The 15,478-nt window shown below is 55.5% G+C and overlaps 1 protein-coding gene across 1 annotated transcript in view; it reads left to right on the top strand.

Moving 5' to 3' along the window:
- The window catches only part of Lmpt (four and a half LIM domains protein limpet), a 52,299-nt gene that overhangs the window by 28,152 nt on the left and 8,669 nt on the right, over window positions 1-15,478 (top strand). The window contains 5 exon segments of the mRNA XM_017911966.1: window positions 280-454; window positions 897-1,130; window positions 1,205-1,414; window positions 13,424-13,624; window positions 14,565-14,739. Coding sequence (XP_017767455.1) covers window positions 280-454; window positions 897-1,130; window positions 1,205-1,414; window positions 13,424-13,624; window positions 14,565-14,739 — 995 coding nt within the window.

The raw sequence follows: 15,478 nt of genomic DNA, 5'->3' as shown, positions 1-15,478 counted from the left end.
GGTTCTATCGAGGCATCGAGGCGTATCCGGAGTTAATGAAAGACCGGAGACAAATATTTAGCGTCCGTGGCATCCTCGGTTTAATAGACGCGTCCCCGGCCGAGGCATCGGTGTCCGGCCCACATCCGCTCGGTCGCGAAACTAAGGCAGTTTCCTAAACGGGAGAGGACATTAATCTTGCCTCTCAGGCTCTCGGCCACGAGAAATTCCGAGTATATCGTGAATGATGCATGATCGTGCAAAGTAACGAGTGTCTGAGAGATTCTTTCTCCTTTTCAGAAAGAACTGCACCAGTTGCAAGTGCCCCCGTGAGGCGCACAATGTGTGCCACGCGGAATGGGTGTCGGTGAAGTCTCGTTTGGGCCTGAAAGGCGAAGAATCTTCGTGGCCGGTCGCTTTCGACCCCAGGGAGAAGGGCCTCGCTTGGGCACCTCCTGGTCTACCAGCTCACAAGGTGGGTAATCGCGATCGTTTCCGTTTGCTGCTCGTTCTCCCACGCAGTAATCGCTTCCTGCTCTCGATCTTGTTCGAACCGCCGCCACGGTTCCATGGACGCGCGCAGCCGGGGAGATTCAACAAACAATCGTGACACGTGAAATTGGACGATCGTGGAGAGTTATCTGGTCGATTACGCCGGCGGATCGGACTCTCTCTAATAACGAGATACGATAATACGATGCTCGAGAACGTGGCATTACGCGGTTCACGGTTGAGTAGCCGGTTTGCCCGCCAGCGTTACTGGCCAGCTTCCAGTTTCCGCTCTTTTCCACGGCCCTGAGGCACAAATTAGAGGGAGCCGGTCTTTATCATCCTGGTCGCTTTTCGTCGCCGCGCACTGCCCACTCGCATTTCCGGCATCTCCACGCGCTACATCCGCTTGGTTTCTCTGCTTACAGGTCGAGGAGTACTTCTCCATGCTGCCGGTGATCTCCGTGCCCAGACTAGGCACGCATGGCGAGCGATACAGGGACCGGCAGTTGGCGATTCAGCTGCCTAAGCAGGACTTATCCGTAGCTTATTGTCGCCACTTGGATTCCGAGCACTGGAGCAGCGCCGATGACTTTATGGCCGCGAGGAACGAGATCGCGTTGGACATCGGCAGCGTGCAGGAAGTGGCCGAGAGAGACCTCGTAAGTTGGGACTCTCGTAATCGCGACGAAGGGTTCGATAAAGAACGAAGATGGAATACTCGAATCGATTCTAGAATTGCGGAGCCTGCCACACGCCCCTAAAGTACGGCAGCCTGGCCGTGTCGGCGACCAAATTGGGCCTTCTGTATCACCCTGCCTGTTTTCGGTGCACCGAGTGCAAGGAACTCCTCGTCGATCTCGCTTATTGCGTTCGCGACGACACCCTCTACTGCGAGAGGCATTACGCCGAACAATTGAAACCTAGGTGCGCCGCTTGCGACGAGGTGAGTCATTTTTCTCCTTAATTTCCGTTTATTTTATTTTCGCCTTTATACCCCGCTTTATTCGTTAATTTCGCCTATGGAAACGTTCGCGACGATTATTGGCAACGTTCGAGACGAGGAAGGTAAACGCCGAAATGATCTCCGCGAAATTCGATGGAAAGTAGTATCGGCCGTGCCTGGTCGGACGCGTTTACCGTGCGGTGCTAACAGGCAGTGATCGACCGTAGCTACTTTACCCGTGGTAGTCCGTCTTTATCTACAGAGATCTCCTTTATCGACGGTAGAGCTCGGTCAACTTCGATCGTCGGCATCGATGCTTCGAAGCGCGGTATCTCGACGCGGGCTTTCGATTCCAACGCGGGAAATGTCGAGTCCTTCGCGAGGGAAGATAAGAAAGGCGTATGTTTTATTTACTTTCGAAAAATCAGGAATGCGCGTGATAGTAAAACCGTTACGCGCTTGCGTGGATCCGGTCCCTACCAAAGACGGTCTCTTTTCCCATTTACGGCCGCGATCCGACGACGAAAGACGCTGTTTCGCGAAGGTGCTCCGCGCCGATTCGCCGAGCGTTTTTATTGCATCGGCGGCATTGCTTTCGCATTAAGAAAACCTGAAATCTCACCGGTGACCCAAATGCACAGTCAGCTGTCAAGGTGCGCATAAATCGTGGTTCGTGCCAAGCTCTGGCCGGTTTACTACGCGTAAGCATACGCGAGCATCGTTTTCGAGCTTACGAGCGATTTATCGCCGACATTGACGAGATCACCCGTGCAGATAAACTCTCGTCGAGTAAAATACGGCACGGTAAACGGGTTAATTATTTCTACGCCATTTTGGAACCATCGTTCCGCGATCTTCTCCCTTCTTCCATTTTCCCTGCTTTATTTCTTATTTCTCTCTCTCTCTCTCTCTCTCTCTTTTTCGACCGAGATCGATTTTTCGCCGAGCCATGGGGTCGATTTCGGCCGATCGCGGAGGATTCGGTTGCTCTTAAAATATCTGGAGCATAATGATATTAAGCGTCGCGCAATCGCGCGACGTTGTCTCGCGTGTCGCGCGGGAACTGGGCCGCTTTCGGCTTTATATAGCTGGACGGAAATAGGAATCGAGTAGGATAGAAGCCGAACATCGTACAAGCGTGTTGGTCACCGCTTGGTGGCCACTGCGCAATGCGAATTATGTTACAGAGCCGCGAATTGGCCAAAAGCGCGACCTTTTTATCTCGATCCACCGATGACTAATAACTTTACTCGCTGGTTTGAAAATACCTCCGAGCGTCACTCGATTCGACCATGCTCCGGCGTCGATCGTGCCTTTTCTCCTCTCCCAGCAACGAACGGGGATAATCGAACAACCCGTTGCCGTTTCTCCTCTCTTTTTCTTTCTCTCTTTCTCTCTCTCTCTCTCTCTCTCCCTTTCTCTTTACACGCTCGATCCGAATCGAAGGGATCGGGAATTTCTCGATCGGATCGAGAAAGGCGGTTGATCCGAGGAGCTGCGAAGCCTCAGCTGCCACGATCCGTTACCGTCTTTATCGTTCGCGTAACGCGTTCGAATTGGTTTTCATCCAACCGGAAACCCGCCGTTTAATCGTACCTGCGGCCGGTGGGTAATCTATTTTGATTTCTTGTCGAAGCTCCCACCACGATCGCGCGTGGTGTCCAGACACCGAGAACGGTTCCCGTCTTTTATTAGAGTCAGTCAATTGGAGGCGAACGAAAGAGGCCTAGCAAACCGCGAGAATAATCGAGCGACCGTTCTCCCCTGTTCGCCCGATAGCGCTCCACGAGCCGTCGATCCGCGCTAGTTCGATCCACGGATCCACGCGATCGAGGATCCAATTCCCCTAGAGCGGCGGCAGCGGCAGCATCGACGGTAACGACGGGCGAAAAAGGTGGTCTCGAGTTTCGGTAAGTGAAGCGTGCCACACTCAGCCACACACGAGCCACTGAGGACCACTCGACCCCGTCCAATGATCGACCATCGATATACTCTAATCGACAAGATACACACCGAGAGTACACGCATCCTGCTCCTGACCCTCGCGAGGACTCGCGCGAGTTTCGCAAGGGATTACGTGCTCGTAAATATTCCTGACGAAAGAAGCGCGCCCCGATGCTCGCGTCGATCATTTCGGTGGACGTTCTGAGCCGGCCACGCGATACAAACGGCCTTTATACAAAAGCCTGTGGCGTAAGAGTGACGCAACGCGCCGTTATAGCGGGTCGGCGTCGTAAAATTTTACCGCCTTGTCTATTTCGGTAGCGTGGTCGCGGTTCACGTGCCACTGCGCAAAAATCGCCTCTCGCGCCTCCGCTTGACCCGCGATCGCGCTCCTCGCGCGCATCTAGCTCGCGCTGGCTACCTTCCGATCGCTCGTCGTCGCCGAAAAACAAAACACGAGGTGCCACTCGGATTGTAGCACGATCCGTATCTCCGCGCCATTTCGCAATTCCGCTTCGGGATAATTTATCGTCGCTTCTCCCGCCGTGATTTATCGTCCACGCTTAAAAATCACGCTTCCTCGTCCGACCACATTTTCCGCCGATATTTCCCCCTATTCCCTCCGCCAGTAACAGCGACGACAGTCCGACGAGCGATCTCGAAAGCTCGACGAGTAGACTCGTCGAGTTATGGGAGGCAGAGAGCGGCCAACTCGATCGCTCGGGCTAGACGGTGTCGTGCAATCTCGAAAATAGCGCGGGGCTGTTGCAACGCGAAGATGAATGGCGCGAATTCGGGTCACCGGAGCCGCGACCCATCGCCGGAAATACTCGAAGCAGGGGCGAGCACCCCTCGGCGTTGGGCGAGCAAAGGGTGCGAGAGTCCGCGATCTTCCTGGGTCTTTGCTCTTGACCGTTTCTCTTAAGAGGCTGCTGGTTCCCTCGACTTTGGTCTCGAACGAGCATGCCCGTGCCGCGAGCGTCGGGAAATAAGCGCGAAACGGCTGGCTATTCTCGGTCAACGAGTCGTTATCGAAAAGGGTGCATGCACCGAGCCGTTTCGCGCAAACGCGCCGACGCCTGCGCCGTCGACGCTCGACATATCGATACACTCTGCAATTTCTCTACGATTCCGCGAATCTTGGCGCGGAAGCATCGATCGAGCGGTTAATGGTCGATCGGAGGCGTCTTGGTCACGAAAGCCCGGTGAGCCGTCGAGGAAGCCGCATGGAGAAGAGGTCGACGAAGAGGATTCCACGCACCTGGCACCAGGTGGAACGAACGGAAGGTCGCGGTAGGAACAGTGGGAACGGCTGCAAAGTTTTCAGCGGTCTAATTCGGTCGGCTCGCGAGGCGGCTTCGCAGAGATCCGGTGGCACGCTTTTCTCCGACCGTGGCACACGCGTTCGATCATCGACCGAAATAACATTGGCATTGTTCCGTTTCCCTCCAGAGGAACCGGCTTTCGTGGCAATCGGGTCGACTAATTCCGACCCTTCGACCGTGCAATGTCGCGCCTTCTACGGCTGCACGCTCCCATCCACCCGATCCGCTTCGCCTCCTCGCTCGTCGATCCCCGGCTCCCGAGGAGCCTCGAGGATCCTCGGGCACAGCGAGCAGCCTACGATTTCTAGCCATCGGTACCGGTGCAACGGGTCAAGGTCTAACCGCGACTCTTTGCCAAGCGAGCGTTTGCAGACGAGAAATTAATTCTACGATTCGTGGGGGGGGGGGGGGGGGGGAAGAAGTTTCCAACTATCGGCAAACTATGAGGGATATTCGAGAAAGTTTTGGGCAACTGCGAGGTCTTCGCAGCCAGACGTAGCGGATAGATGCGTTTATTTCCAGCATCGAATACAAATATCGCGAGATATCTCTTATTTCCCGTTCACCCTGTGGTTCGTCTCTTGGACGGTTAAGCACCATCGAGAGCGCGCCGCGCGAGATTGCCCGCTTCGTGGAAACCTGCTCGTCGAAGGCCGGAAATACATCGACGATAAATACGAAACGAAGCGGAGGGCAAAGATCTCGATCGCTCGGGCCGTTCCTTTTTTAGCTCCGGAAATAAAGATTCCCGTAACCCAAACACGAAGCTTCTTCCTCTCGCGAGATCTCGCGAGGAGAACCTCGTTGCTCGTATTTACGCGATAGCTCAAGCCGAAGTCGATCGTAAATCGACCCGGTGGATCGGATCCGATAAATCGCTGGTACCGGCGCCGTCGCGACGCCACTGTTTACTCGCGTCGCCGCGTCGCGCGATTGGAAATCTTATCTGCCGTGCTCTCGAGATTTTTCTCCTCTCGGCTATCAGTCCGAACGAAGGAAAACGACGGTGGCGAAACGATGGAGTCGCGTCGCGGCACGATGGTCCAACGAATATAGATCACGGAGAGTTCGATAAGCCGGACGCGGGTAGTTTCGATATCCGTTTGGAAGCGCGCCAGAGAGACGTACCGCGCGCAAAAGGCGTATCGAAGATCGGCTCGTCTCGTTGATTCGTAACCGGTGATGTAACCGAAATAAAATCGGCCGAGTAACGCGAGAAATTCGGCCGCGCATCTCGGCCACGTAAACACGCCGGAATTTCCACGTCGAGGCCTCGTCGCGTCCGAATGAACGGCGAGGTGGTGAATGGGGTTGGGTTAATTGATCGACGCGACGGCCGAAAGGTCGCGGCGGAATCGAACTTGAACCCGGGCAACTTTCTCCCCGGGAAAGTTTCGCGGCGAAAGACGGGCGGCGCGACAGGCTAGCGGACGGGGGGATGAAAGGACGCGCGGATCGCGTCAACGCCGCGATTATCCGGCTGAGAGACGCTCGCGGGCACGAGCGGATCGTGTGCCAAACCACGGATCGTTCGTTCCTCGAGAAGCGATCGCGACAACGGCTGCCAAACTCGATGGCATCGTAACGACGTAGAAATATCGAAACGCCCCCGCGCCAATCTTTTCGGCCGCGACGGGACACGAGGTCCGACGATGGTTAACGATTGGGCGATTAGAGCTCGGCATCGATCGCGATTAATCGACCGGGCGAGAATCGCGCGAACCCCGCGATTGCCAATTCGGCTACCGTTAATTGTCCCGAGCGAGTGATCGATCGCGACGCAAACGCGGCAATAAGGACAGAGATTCGCGTCCAGGGACATTCGAGCTAACTTTAGCCTTAGCCGCGGTCCGCAGCTCGAGAGTCGAACGTGTTACGTCGACATAACGAGCCGAACGGCCACCAGTTTGCCCCGGTCCGAACGGTTTGCCCGCGGAAAATAAAACAGTTCTCTGGCCGCCATCCGGCCGCATGGATAAGCCGATAATCTCGTGATCACCGCCTCCGCGAGTTAGAGCCGCCCGGTCGGGGTTCCGCGTCGCCTTTCGGCCTGCTAGAGCGGCTACGCCACCGTGGGGACATTAGTGGGTGCGCGTGGGTGTTGGGTGCCCCCCCTAGGAAGTCGTGTTAACTTCTCGTCTCGTCTCGGCTCGTCTCACCGCCACTCTCTCCTCTCTCTATCTTCCCCGAGAGTGACGTCACACCGTCGGAGGAATACCCTGGTGACACCAAGAGCTTGGCCTGTCCTCGAGGACGCCTCATGGATCTGCCGCGTAGACCTCCGAGAATCCCTTCGCTGTACGAGCTCGAGGACTTCCGGTATATGTTTCCGAGGGGACTGTTGCTGTAAATCACCCTGGAGCGGTCCCTCCTATGCTCACGAAGAGTGACGAGCTCGCGGAAAAGGATGATAGGATGAAGCACGGGCAACGGTACGGGTGTCCAACGTGTCGACGTGTCGAGTTCGTGACGCAACGTAGGCTAGGCTCAGAGTGATTCGCGTAGGAAAGTATCGGTACCTCCATGGTACCTGTAATTCGATAGAAGGCCTTATCTCACCGTTTTCCTCCGAAAAATCCGAATCCGCGAACGCCCTTCGAGATGGGTCTCATGCTCTCTGTACTGATCGGATGCGTCGGCGTGCTGGAGCTGCTCTCCTGTCTTCGTCACGTCGCCGACGGCGTGGTGATCAGGTTCCGTCAACCGGCCACACCGTGTCTCTCTTACCACGAGCCGTTGAACGACAACGCGAGCACCCACGACTCCATCTGCAGCTTCAGCCACTCCAGCGACGCGAATCTGCCCCGTGGCGCCAAGCGCAAGCTAGAGAACCTGCACGAGTACAGCCTGAGGATCAGGACAGAGCTGCGTTCCCTGGACAAGAACTTCGACTACAACTCGCTGTCGGAATACGGTACCAGGGACTATCTGTTGTCCTCCAGGGTGAGTCCGGACTCCAGGTTCAGTCCGGACTTTGATTACCTGGTGCAGGCCAGCGATGCCCGAGAAGAGCAGACGGGGGAAGTCGACGAGGATTACGTCGATGACGCGGAACGATTAGAGAGAGAGACGCATGAGGAGGACGGGACAGAGAGCCGACGAATCGAAAGCAGTTGGCTAGATCGACCCCTGTCGGTGATCACGCCGGAACCGGAAAAATACGTCAGAATACCGACGCCGATCCCTCTGAACGTGGAGGAGGATGACACGTTCAGCTCCGGGGGAGCCTCGAGCGACGTCGGGACGTCGTTCGACAACGATTCTGGAAACGAGGCGCCCACCATGAGATCCCTCGACTCGATCCCGATGATCAAGCGATACAAGAGTCCCTCGGACGGTGGATCCTCGATAGACGAGTCCGACTACAACGAACGAAGAAAGTATCCCAGGAAATCTTCCCGAAAGTCTCGCTCCAAGTCCCCGGAGTCGCTGAAATCTCGCGAACCAGTCGAAACCCTGTCCGCGGAACGAGGCAGAGGATCCGAGAACTCGCGAGAAACCGCGCGATCGATTCGTTCGGAGAAGCTCCTACTGGAAGGTACGGAGGCAGAGGGCGAATCGACGAAAGCACAGAGTCAGAGGAAGAACATAAAGTCTTCGAGCACGATATCGAGAAAGCCCACGTGGCTAAAGTCGAAGAACGCGGAGGTGAGCAAATCTGCCGAGAATCTGTCGGCGAGGAGATCGAAAAGGCACCGGGAACCGGAGAGACGGAAATCGGATATCTCGGTTCAAACGGCGGGCAGCTACCTGAGAGACGAATGGACCAACACCTCGCCTACGGAGAGTCTCGCGACGTTGTCCAGGTCGGATAGCCGGAGGAGCGTGTCCGTCCAGGTGCAGACCAGCTTCGAGGAGGAACTACCGAGAAGCGTGGAAGCTCCGAAGGAACTGGAGGACAGCTTGGTTCTGGGCCTATCCGAGAGCAGGAGAGATCACACGTCTCGGGATCGTTTTGGCAGAAGGTCCTTTAAGAATAGAAGATTCGGATCCGGTTCCAGGGACAAGGCCGACGTGGACGGCGCTCGAGATGACTACGAGATGACTAACGCGATCACCTCTGTCGAGAGGTCCAAGGATGAGGCGCGATTGCTGAAAATATCCAGCTTCGAGGAGGCGGACGCAGAGGATTATCAGAGAATCCGGAACATCCTAACGGACTCGGACTCGAAGGAGTCCGCCAACGAGAAGGGGAGGAGGAAGGGATCTAGGTCCATGTCTTCGTTCGATGACGAGTACTGGGATGCGGAGGATGTGAGTGCGGGAACTCGGCCGATTCAGTACTCGATTCCGGATCCCGATCGAAACAAAGCTTTTTGGGTAATGATGCAAATCAATGAGAAGCTCCTCCCGTCTCTCTCCGTATATACGACACTCGTTAGTCACACCCAATTTACTTTTTACTACTCACTCTCACCCACTCACCCAACTCTTCTCTCTCTTTAGAGAAACAAACGAAATATACTCTGCTGCTAACTACTACTTACTCTAGTATCGAGGAAACCCATTACCCACCCCTGTATTTACATACTCGACTTACGCGTGCTCTACCCACTCCATTATCGATGTTTGGGAGATATAAGGAGAGCGATTACTAGTGTAAATCCCGTAGAACGTATTATATTTTTTATACACCCGTAAATGGCGTCGTAGGAATTTTAATTTCGCAAGAAATTCAGAAATATAGATCCCTTAGAAACCCGACCGTGTCGTAGAATTCAAAGAAAAATCGAGAAAATTAATTTTCACTCCCAGAGTGGGATTCGAACCCCGGACGACTCCGTGGGAATCCAAGGCGTGAGTCGTCGCGCCGTCGAAGACTCGTATCTCCCAGAAATTTTTTACCCCTTTATCGAACATCCTCGCGCCTCACGTATCACAGTACAGATCTGACTTTTTCCGAACTCTACAGATTAATCGCTCGTCGACGACGATCTCGACGACGATCGTCGCCGTGAAATATATCCCGTCTACCGAGAGTGTCTCTAACACGATCAGCATGCGTGTGAATGGTACAAATGATCCCCTGTGAAGCAATCAACGACAACGTACTTACAAATCACGCAGACTCGTGTCACCGCGGCGAATTCCTAGCCGTCGTTTGTCAGGTATCCGTCCTGGAATAACGGCGACTAGATCGTAAACCGTGGCGAATGGCTGTTGGCCACGAGACAACGCGGTCGGTACACGAAATTTGCTCGACTGGTATGAAATTTATTCCGATGCGGGATCGAAAAACGCATCCCGACTAAGAGCGGAGTGCCGCGAGTGATAGGAAATTTACGCGGTCGCTTGCGCAACGTCTCGCGATCCTCGAGGCGAGTCGAGGCCAATGGCGAGTGGGCTATTGTTGTGCCCGAAATCGTTGGGAAACGCTCGGAATGTTTCGCTGTAGAGGGGAAAAAATCGTAGCGGAACGGGGCGAGAAAACGAGATCCCGATATTCTCACGAAACACTCGCGGTTCGCTGGCGCGTTCATTGGTGCCGTGTGCCTCGCGTGGGGTCTCCCAAAATATCAATCTCATGCCCGTCTGCAAATAATATACATATATATCGCGGCTGCGTCTCGCCGTTTGCACGAGACACTTTCCTAGGATCTTCCTTTAACAGGCATTACGCGGTCGATCCATCGCTCGGCGAGCAAACTCGAGCGACCAAGTCGTTCCTCAAACACATCCCGAGTGCTCCGAGACCGCTCCATTTCCACGAGCATCGCGGCTAAAAGCGCCGCGATCAAAAGCGGATGACGAATATCGGTCATCGATCTTCGACCCGATTTTTCAGCGGCGTTATATTTTTAATCGGCCGTCTTCCGGACCCCTCGGCTGATATTATGTTACCACCCGTCGCGATTCTCGATCCGCGTGGGCGATCACGTCCTCCTGTCACGGACGGTTTTCATTTTCCAGCTATTTATAAAGCGACGCGGCGTTCCTGAAATATCTCTGCACGATGGAAAGGCGATTTGCCGTGAAATCGCGATTGTACGAAATCGAGAGCGCCGCCTAAATCCTCCACGGCCATGTCGCCGCCGTCGCGATTTCCAAAGCGGACCAGAATACGCGAGTGACTCGTCGAGTTTAATAATCGCCGCTGAAAGAGGGATCAGCCGCGCCGAGAACGCGTCCGCGTGGGTGGGCCAAACGTATTGGTGATGTGCGAAACATTCCGACCCAATTGCACCGCGGATTTCTCTATTTTTCCCGCGAGTTCTATTCTTCGCGCCGATTCATCCCGCTTCGACCAGCAACCACCTGTTCTCACGCGCGATCGCCCCGTGTCGTTCCAAAGTCCCGTGTCTCGCTCGATGGAGCACGATCGGGTCGATACGACGGGAATGGTTCGACACCAACCCCGGACGAATCGTCGAATCCGGAATTTCCCGCCGTTGCTTCGGACTCGGCTTTACTGCCGCGCTTCGATATCGGCGCTCCAGAACCGCGTGTTCCGCTCGTAACGCGAGAACGCGAAGCTTTTGGTAAAACGCCCGGATTCGACGGTCGTAAAGAAACGACCGGATTCCTGCGTTATTTATCACCCTTTCAAACGACGGAATCTTGACGCGGCGCTGAGAGAGATTCGTCGGTGTACGACTCGCACGATCATAGATGGAAAGCGATCCAAAGCGGAGGGATGATCAGCGATCGTTTCCCTGGAATTCTCAAACAAAGTCGTCTCAGTTTCTCTGCTCCTCGTCGAAGCGAGACAGATAGAACGAGAGAGAAAGAGAGAAGGGAGAAACGGCGCTGAAGGGTCCAGAAATATCCTCATCGAGAGAAGATGATGAAAAAGAAGATGGAGGAGAGAAAAGGGAAAAGGGAAAAGGAAAAAGGAAGGATTTCGAGGAATCGGGTCGCCGTGGCGGCGAACCTGTAACCTGTCGTGGTCGACCGCTAACGAGTCGAATGGCGGCGAGAAAAGAGGCGGACAGGGGAGTCAAAGAGAGAAAGAGGGGTGTCGTAGAAAAGTTGCACCCGGCACACTGCATCGAGAATCTCGAGGAGGAGAAGGAGGAGGAGGAGGAGGAAGCGGTGGATGAAGGGGAAGAGAAGAGAGCGAAGGAACGAGCGAGGAAGAGAAGGGTGGGCGAGGATGGTGGCGGACGTGCGCGGCGAGTTTCTGGAGTCGTCGGGACGCCGAAAATAGCGTCCCGATATGATGACGCCCGGAGCGCGCCGATCCTAGATTTCAGTCAGTTCGCAAGCTTGAAAGCTGCTGGGTACACACGGAACACTCCGAGCACGCTCCGGTTTCGCATTTCCAAAGAACTCCAAGGGTTCTCTCTTCGTATCGCGCCTTCGCCTCCTGGACCACTCATCCGATTCCCGCTTCCTCTTTGCTCGTTTCCTCGTGGCATCCCAGAGAGAGAGAGACAGAGTATCTCGCGACATCGCGACCGTAACGAGATCGTAAACGCGCGGCACGAGCTTGAACGAGCAACACGATGGCGGACGTAGAGAGTGTAGTGTACACGACCACCGAGCGCAAGATTCGCAAGAAGAAGACGACGACGAAGCGCAGGGAGAGCCACGATCAGAACGCCGAGGTCACGATCACCGAGGTCGACAGCACGCAGAACCACCACGCCATCGAAGAGTATGTGCTGGCTGCAGATCTAGCTCGGATCGGTCCCAACCATTGCCCAAACTCGACCCTTTTTCTCTCGCGAGCTTTCCGTTTGCCATCGGCAACCCCCTCGCGCGAGATCCTGGTCGTCACCCGTGGCTGCGCGATTTTCCCACCCGACCCGATCCTCGTCGATCACCCGGTTACGGGGATGGACGACGACCACGACAACCGCGACAACGACGACGAGAAATGAAGGAGCGCGTGGATCTACGCGGACAAGCATCCGCTGGAGACGAGCGGAATCGATGCTTCCCGTTTCGAGCGATGCGAAAACAAGCAGTTTTGGCTGCGAGATTTATTTGCTTTCGCGGCCGACCTACTTTCCCTCGATAAGAAAATTCGCTGGCTACGTCCATCGCGTAGGTTCGATCCCCTCGATCATTCCTCCTCGTCGTTTTCGACCCCGAAATCTGCCACGCGATCGCCGTACCGACTCTCCGGCGATCTCGCGTAGCCCAGGGTGCCTGGCCACCTTCTCGCCCCAAGGGGACGCGCTCTCCTCTCGCAGGAGCTTCCAGACGCCCACGTCCACTCTCGATCCTCTGGATCGGGAGCGTCGCGCGATCCTCGCGATACATCGAACGCATTTACTTTACGCCACGATTATATGCTCTCGTACAAAACATACTCAGCCAGCACATACAACAGCACTCAACCAAGGTACATATAACCAGAGAATCTATCGCGACATCGCTCACACGCCAGACACTGCAGCACCTAGCAACCAAAGAGAGAGATTGCGAGGAACTTTGCGTGTTTGGACGGTGGAGATTTCGTGAAACGAGAAAAAGTAACGAGAGAAAAGATAAAGGATGAGAGAGGATCTATGCATCCGAGTTCGTAACACCGTCCAGCTATCGGAGATCTATCGAACAGAGAAATCTTCGCGCACGATTCGACTCGAACGATCCCGGGATTGTACGAGCAGGGGTCGTCGAGTACGTCGGGTTGCCAAAAATCGTCGTCGGCGAACCGAGTCGGCCGACCCGGCCGTCCCGGCCGATTTTCTTCCTTTTTCTCGCGAATTCGTGGGATCGGGTCTAACGAGCGTTCCGAGAGCAAGCCGGCAGGAACAATAGTCTCTAAACTGGCCGCGTTTTTGCTTTCCAGTTGATTTTCAGTGGAGAGTACGCGAGGGCGATGAACAAGGACTGGCACAGTGGCCACTTCTGCTGCTGGCAGTGCGACGAGTCTTTGACCGGGCAACGCTACGTGCTCAGGGATGAGCATCCTTACTGCATCAAGTGCTACGAGAGCGTTTTCGCGAATGGCTGCGAGGAGTGCAACAAGATCATCGGTATCGACTCCAAGGTACGTATCATCGACGGCCCTTCCGGCGAGGAACGACCCGGCGATCGATCCACTCGCTCGTATCGAGAAACGCGTCCGATGGAAATGGATGTTCCGCTCGTGACCACCATCCGTGGGCTTGGATACGATCCAACCGAGCGGAAAACGAATCCAGTTTTCCCCTAAATTTAGATCCGCGGCACACGGCACTCGATCGTCGCCGCGTTGATCGATCGTTCGGCTCTTTCCACGCGGACAAGATCCAGAGACCTTCTTCGCGGCTTGGCGGGGTGGCTCCGTTCGCGGACAGAGTCGGCCGATTGTCGCGGAAAAATTGGTAATTACCGGTTCGCGCGCGATCGCGGGACGAGGTGGCGATACGCGAACGGGCATGGGCGTTGACTTACTCATTCCTAGAAATAGAAACGATGATGCAGGTGCCTGCGCTATCGCAGCCGAGAGCTTATTTCCGTTTCTCGCTGCTTCGTCGTTGATATTCCTCCTACTTGACCAGTCGCGGAACACGCGGAACCAGCGATTTTTCTGTCGGTTTTTCGCGACGAACCGATGTCGCGCGGAGGAAAACGATCCTTTCTACGCGGCGAGCCGAAGATCCAAGGATCCGCGCGCCTTTTCCTCCTCCGAATGACACACCGACGACTTAGAGGTCGACGAGATCGGCGTCGTAATCGCTCCCGAAATGGAAAGTCCGCGTCTCGACACCGAAGCGCACCTACGATCCGATCGGCCAACGTTTACGACTCGATCCCTTTCCTCGGGTCGTCGGCGGATCTGGAACGACTCGAGATTACCATAAACTCGCGAGGATCTCGTTACGCAACGACCACCGTCCTCTTTCTCTCGTCAACGTCCACCTCGCCACCGCGATCCCCCTTTCGTCTGCCGCGATCGCTGCGCTCCCGTTTCGACCGGACGATAATTCGCGACGAATCGTTTGCAGGATTTGTCGTACAAGGATAAGCACTGGCACGAGGCCTGCTTCCTCTGCAACAGGTGCAGAGTGTCCTTGGTGGACAAACAGTTCGGTAGCAAGGTGGACAAGATCTACTGCGGCAACTGCTACGACGCCCAGTTCGCCAGCCGCTGCGATGGATGCGGCGAGATCTTCCGTGCTGGTACGTAACTCGAAACCCCTTTCTCCATCGCGAAAATAGCGAGGCGCCTCTTTCGCGCGTATACGCGACTCGCGAGCGGAAAGTCTCGGGGCCGGCGATAAAAATACGATCGCCGTTGTCCCGAAATACCCGCGCACCTCGCGTACCGATGTACGCCGCGGCGAAAGACCGGGTCTAGACGATCGAAACCACCTGTTTCCTACCAGCTATCACCCCCGAACGGCAATGAATCACGATCCCGCGCCTCGCACGGCCACTATAGATCCCGCGTTCGGCGTTTCTTATTAAGGCAACCGAGTCAAGGCTCGCCACGCGCGTTCGGGCCAATTATCGCGAGGTAATTCGAAGGGAAAGGAACGACTCCGACTCCTACGTCCTCTAATTCTCCATTAGAGAGCCGTTTCCACCTGTGCCACGCTGCAGGATACGTCGATACGCGAAAACGCTTCGACCCTCTCGATACCGGACGCCGATCGCGAGCAGTGCGAATTCTTCGTTGCTCCCGAGCGTCGCTAAAGCAGCGGAGATCAGCGCATGGATTCGATAGACGTCGCGCGGACAGGGTGGTGGGACCAGAGGATCCGAGCCGAATCGCGAAGGCAGCGCGGCGTCTCGCGAGGCTGGAACGGAGCGGAGCGGAGCGAGGCGGGAAAGTGGGTCGAAAAAGGTTGCGGAGCAATTACCAATGGCGACCTTTTTCGCGATCTCGGCGCGACTCGCCGCTTTGTCGCCCGGCAAC

The sequence above is a fragment of the Eufriesea mexicana genome, unplaced genomic scaffold (genome assembly GCF_001483705.2).
Source record: "Eufriesea mexicana isolate 0111107269 unplaced genomic scaffold, ASM148370v2 scaffold294, whole genome shotgun sequence".
Classification (NCBI taxonomy): Eukaryota; Metazoa; Arthropoda; class Insecta; order Hymenoptera; family Apidae; genus Eufriesea; species Eufriesea mexicana.
This window is presented reverse-complemented; position numbering and strand designations above follow the sequence as displayed.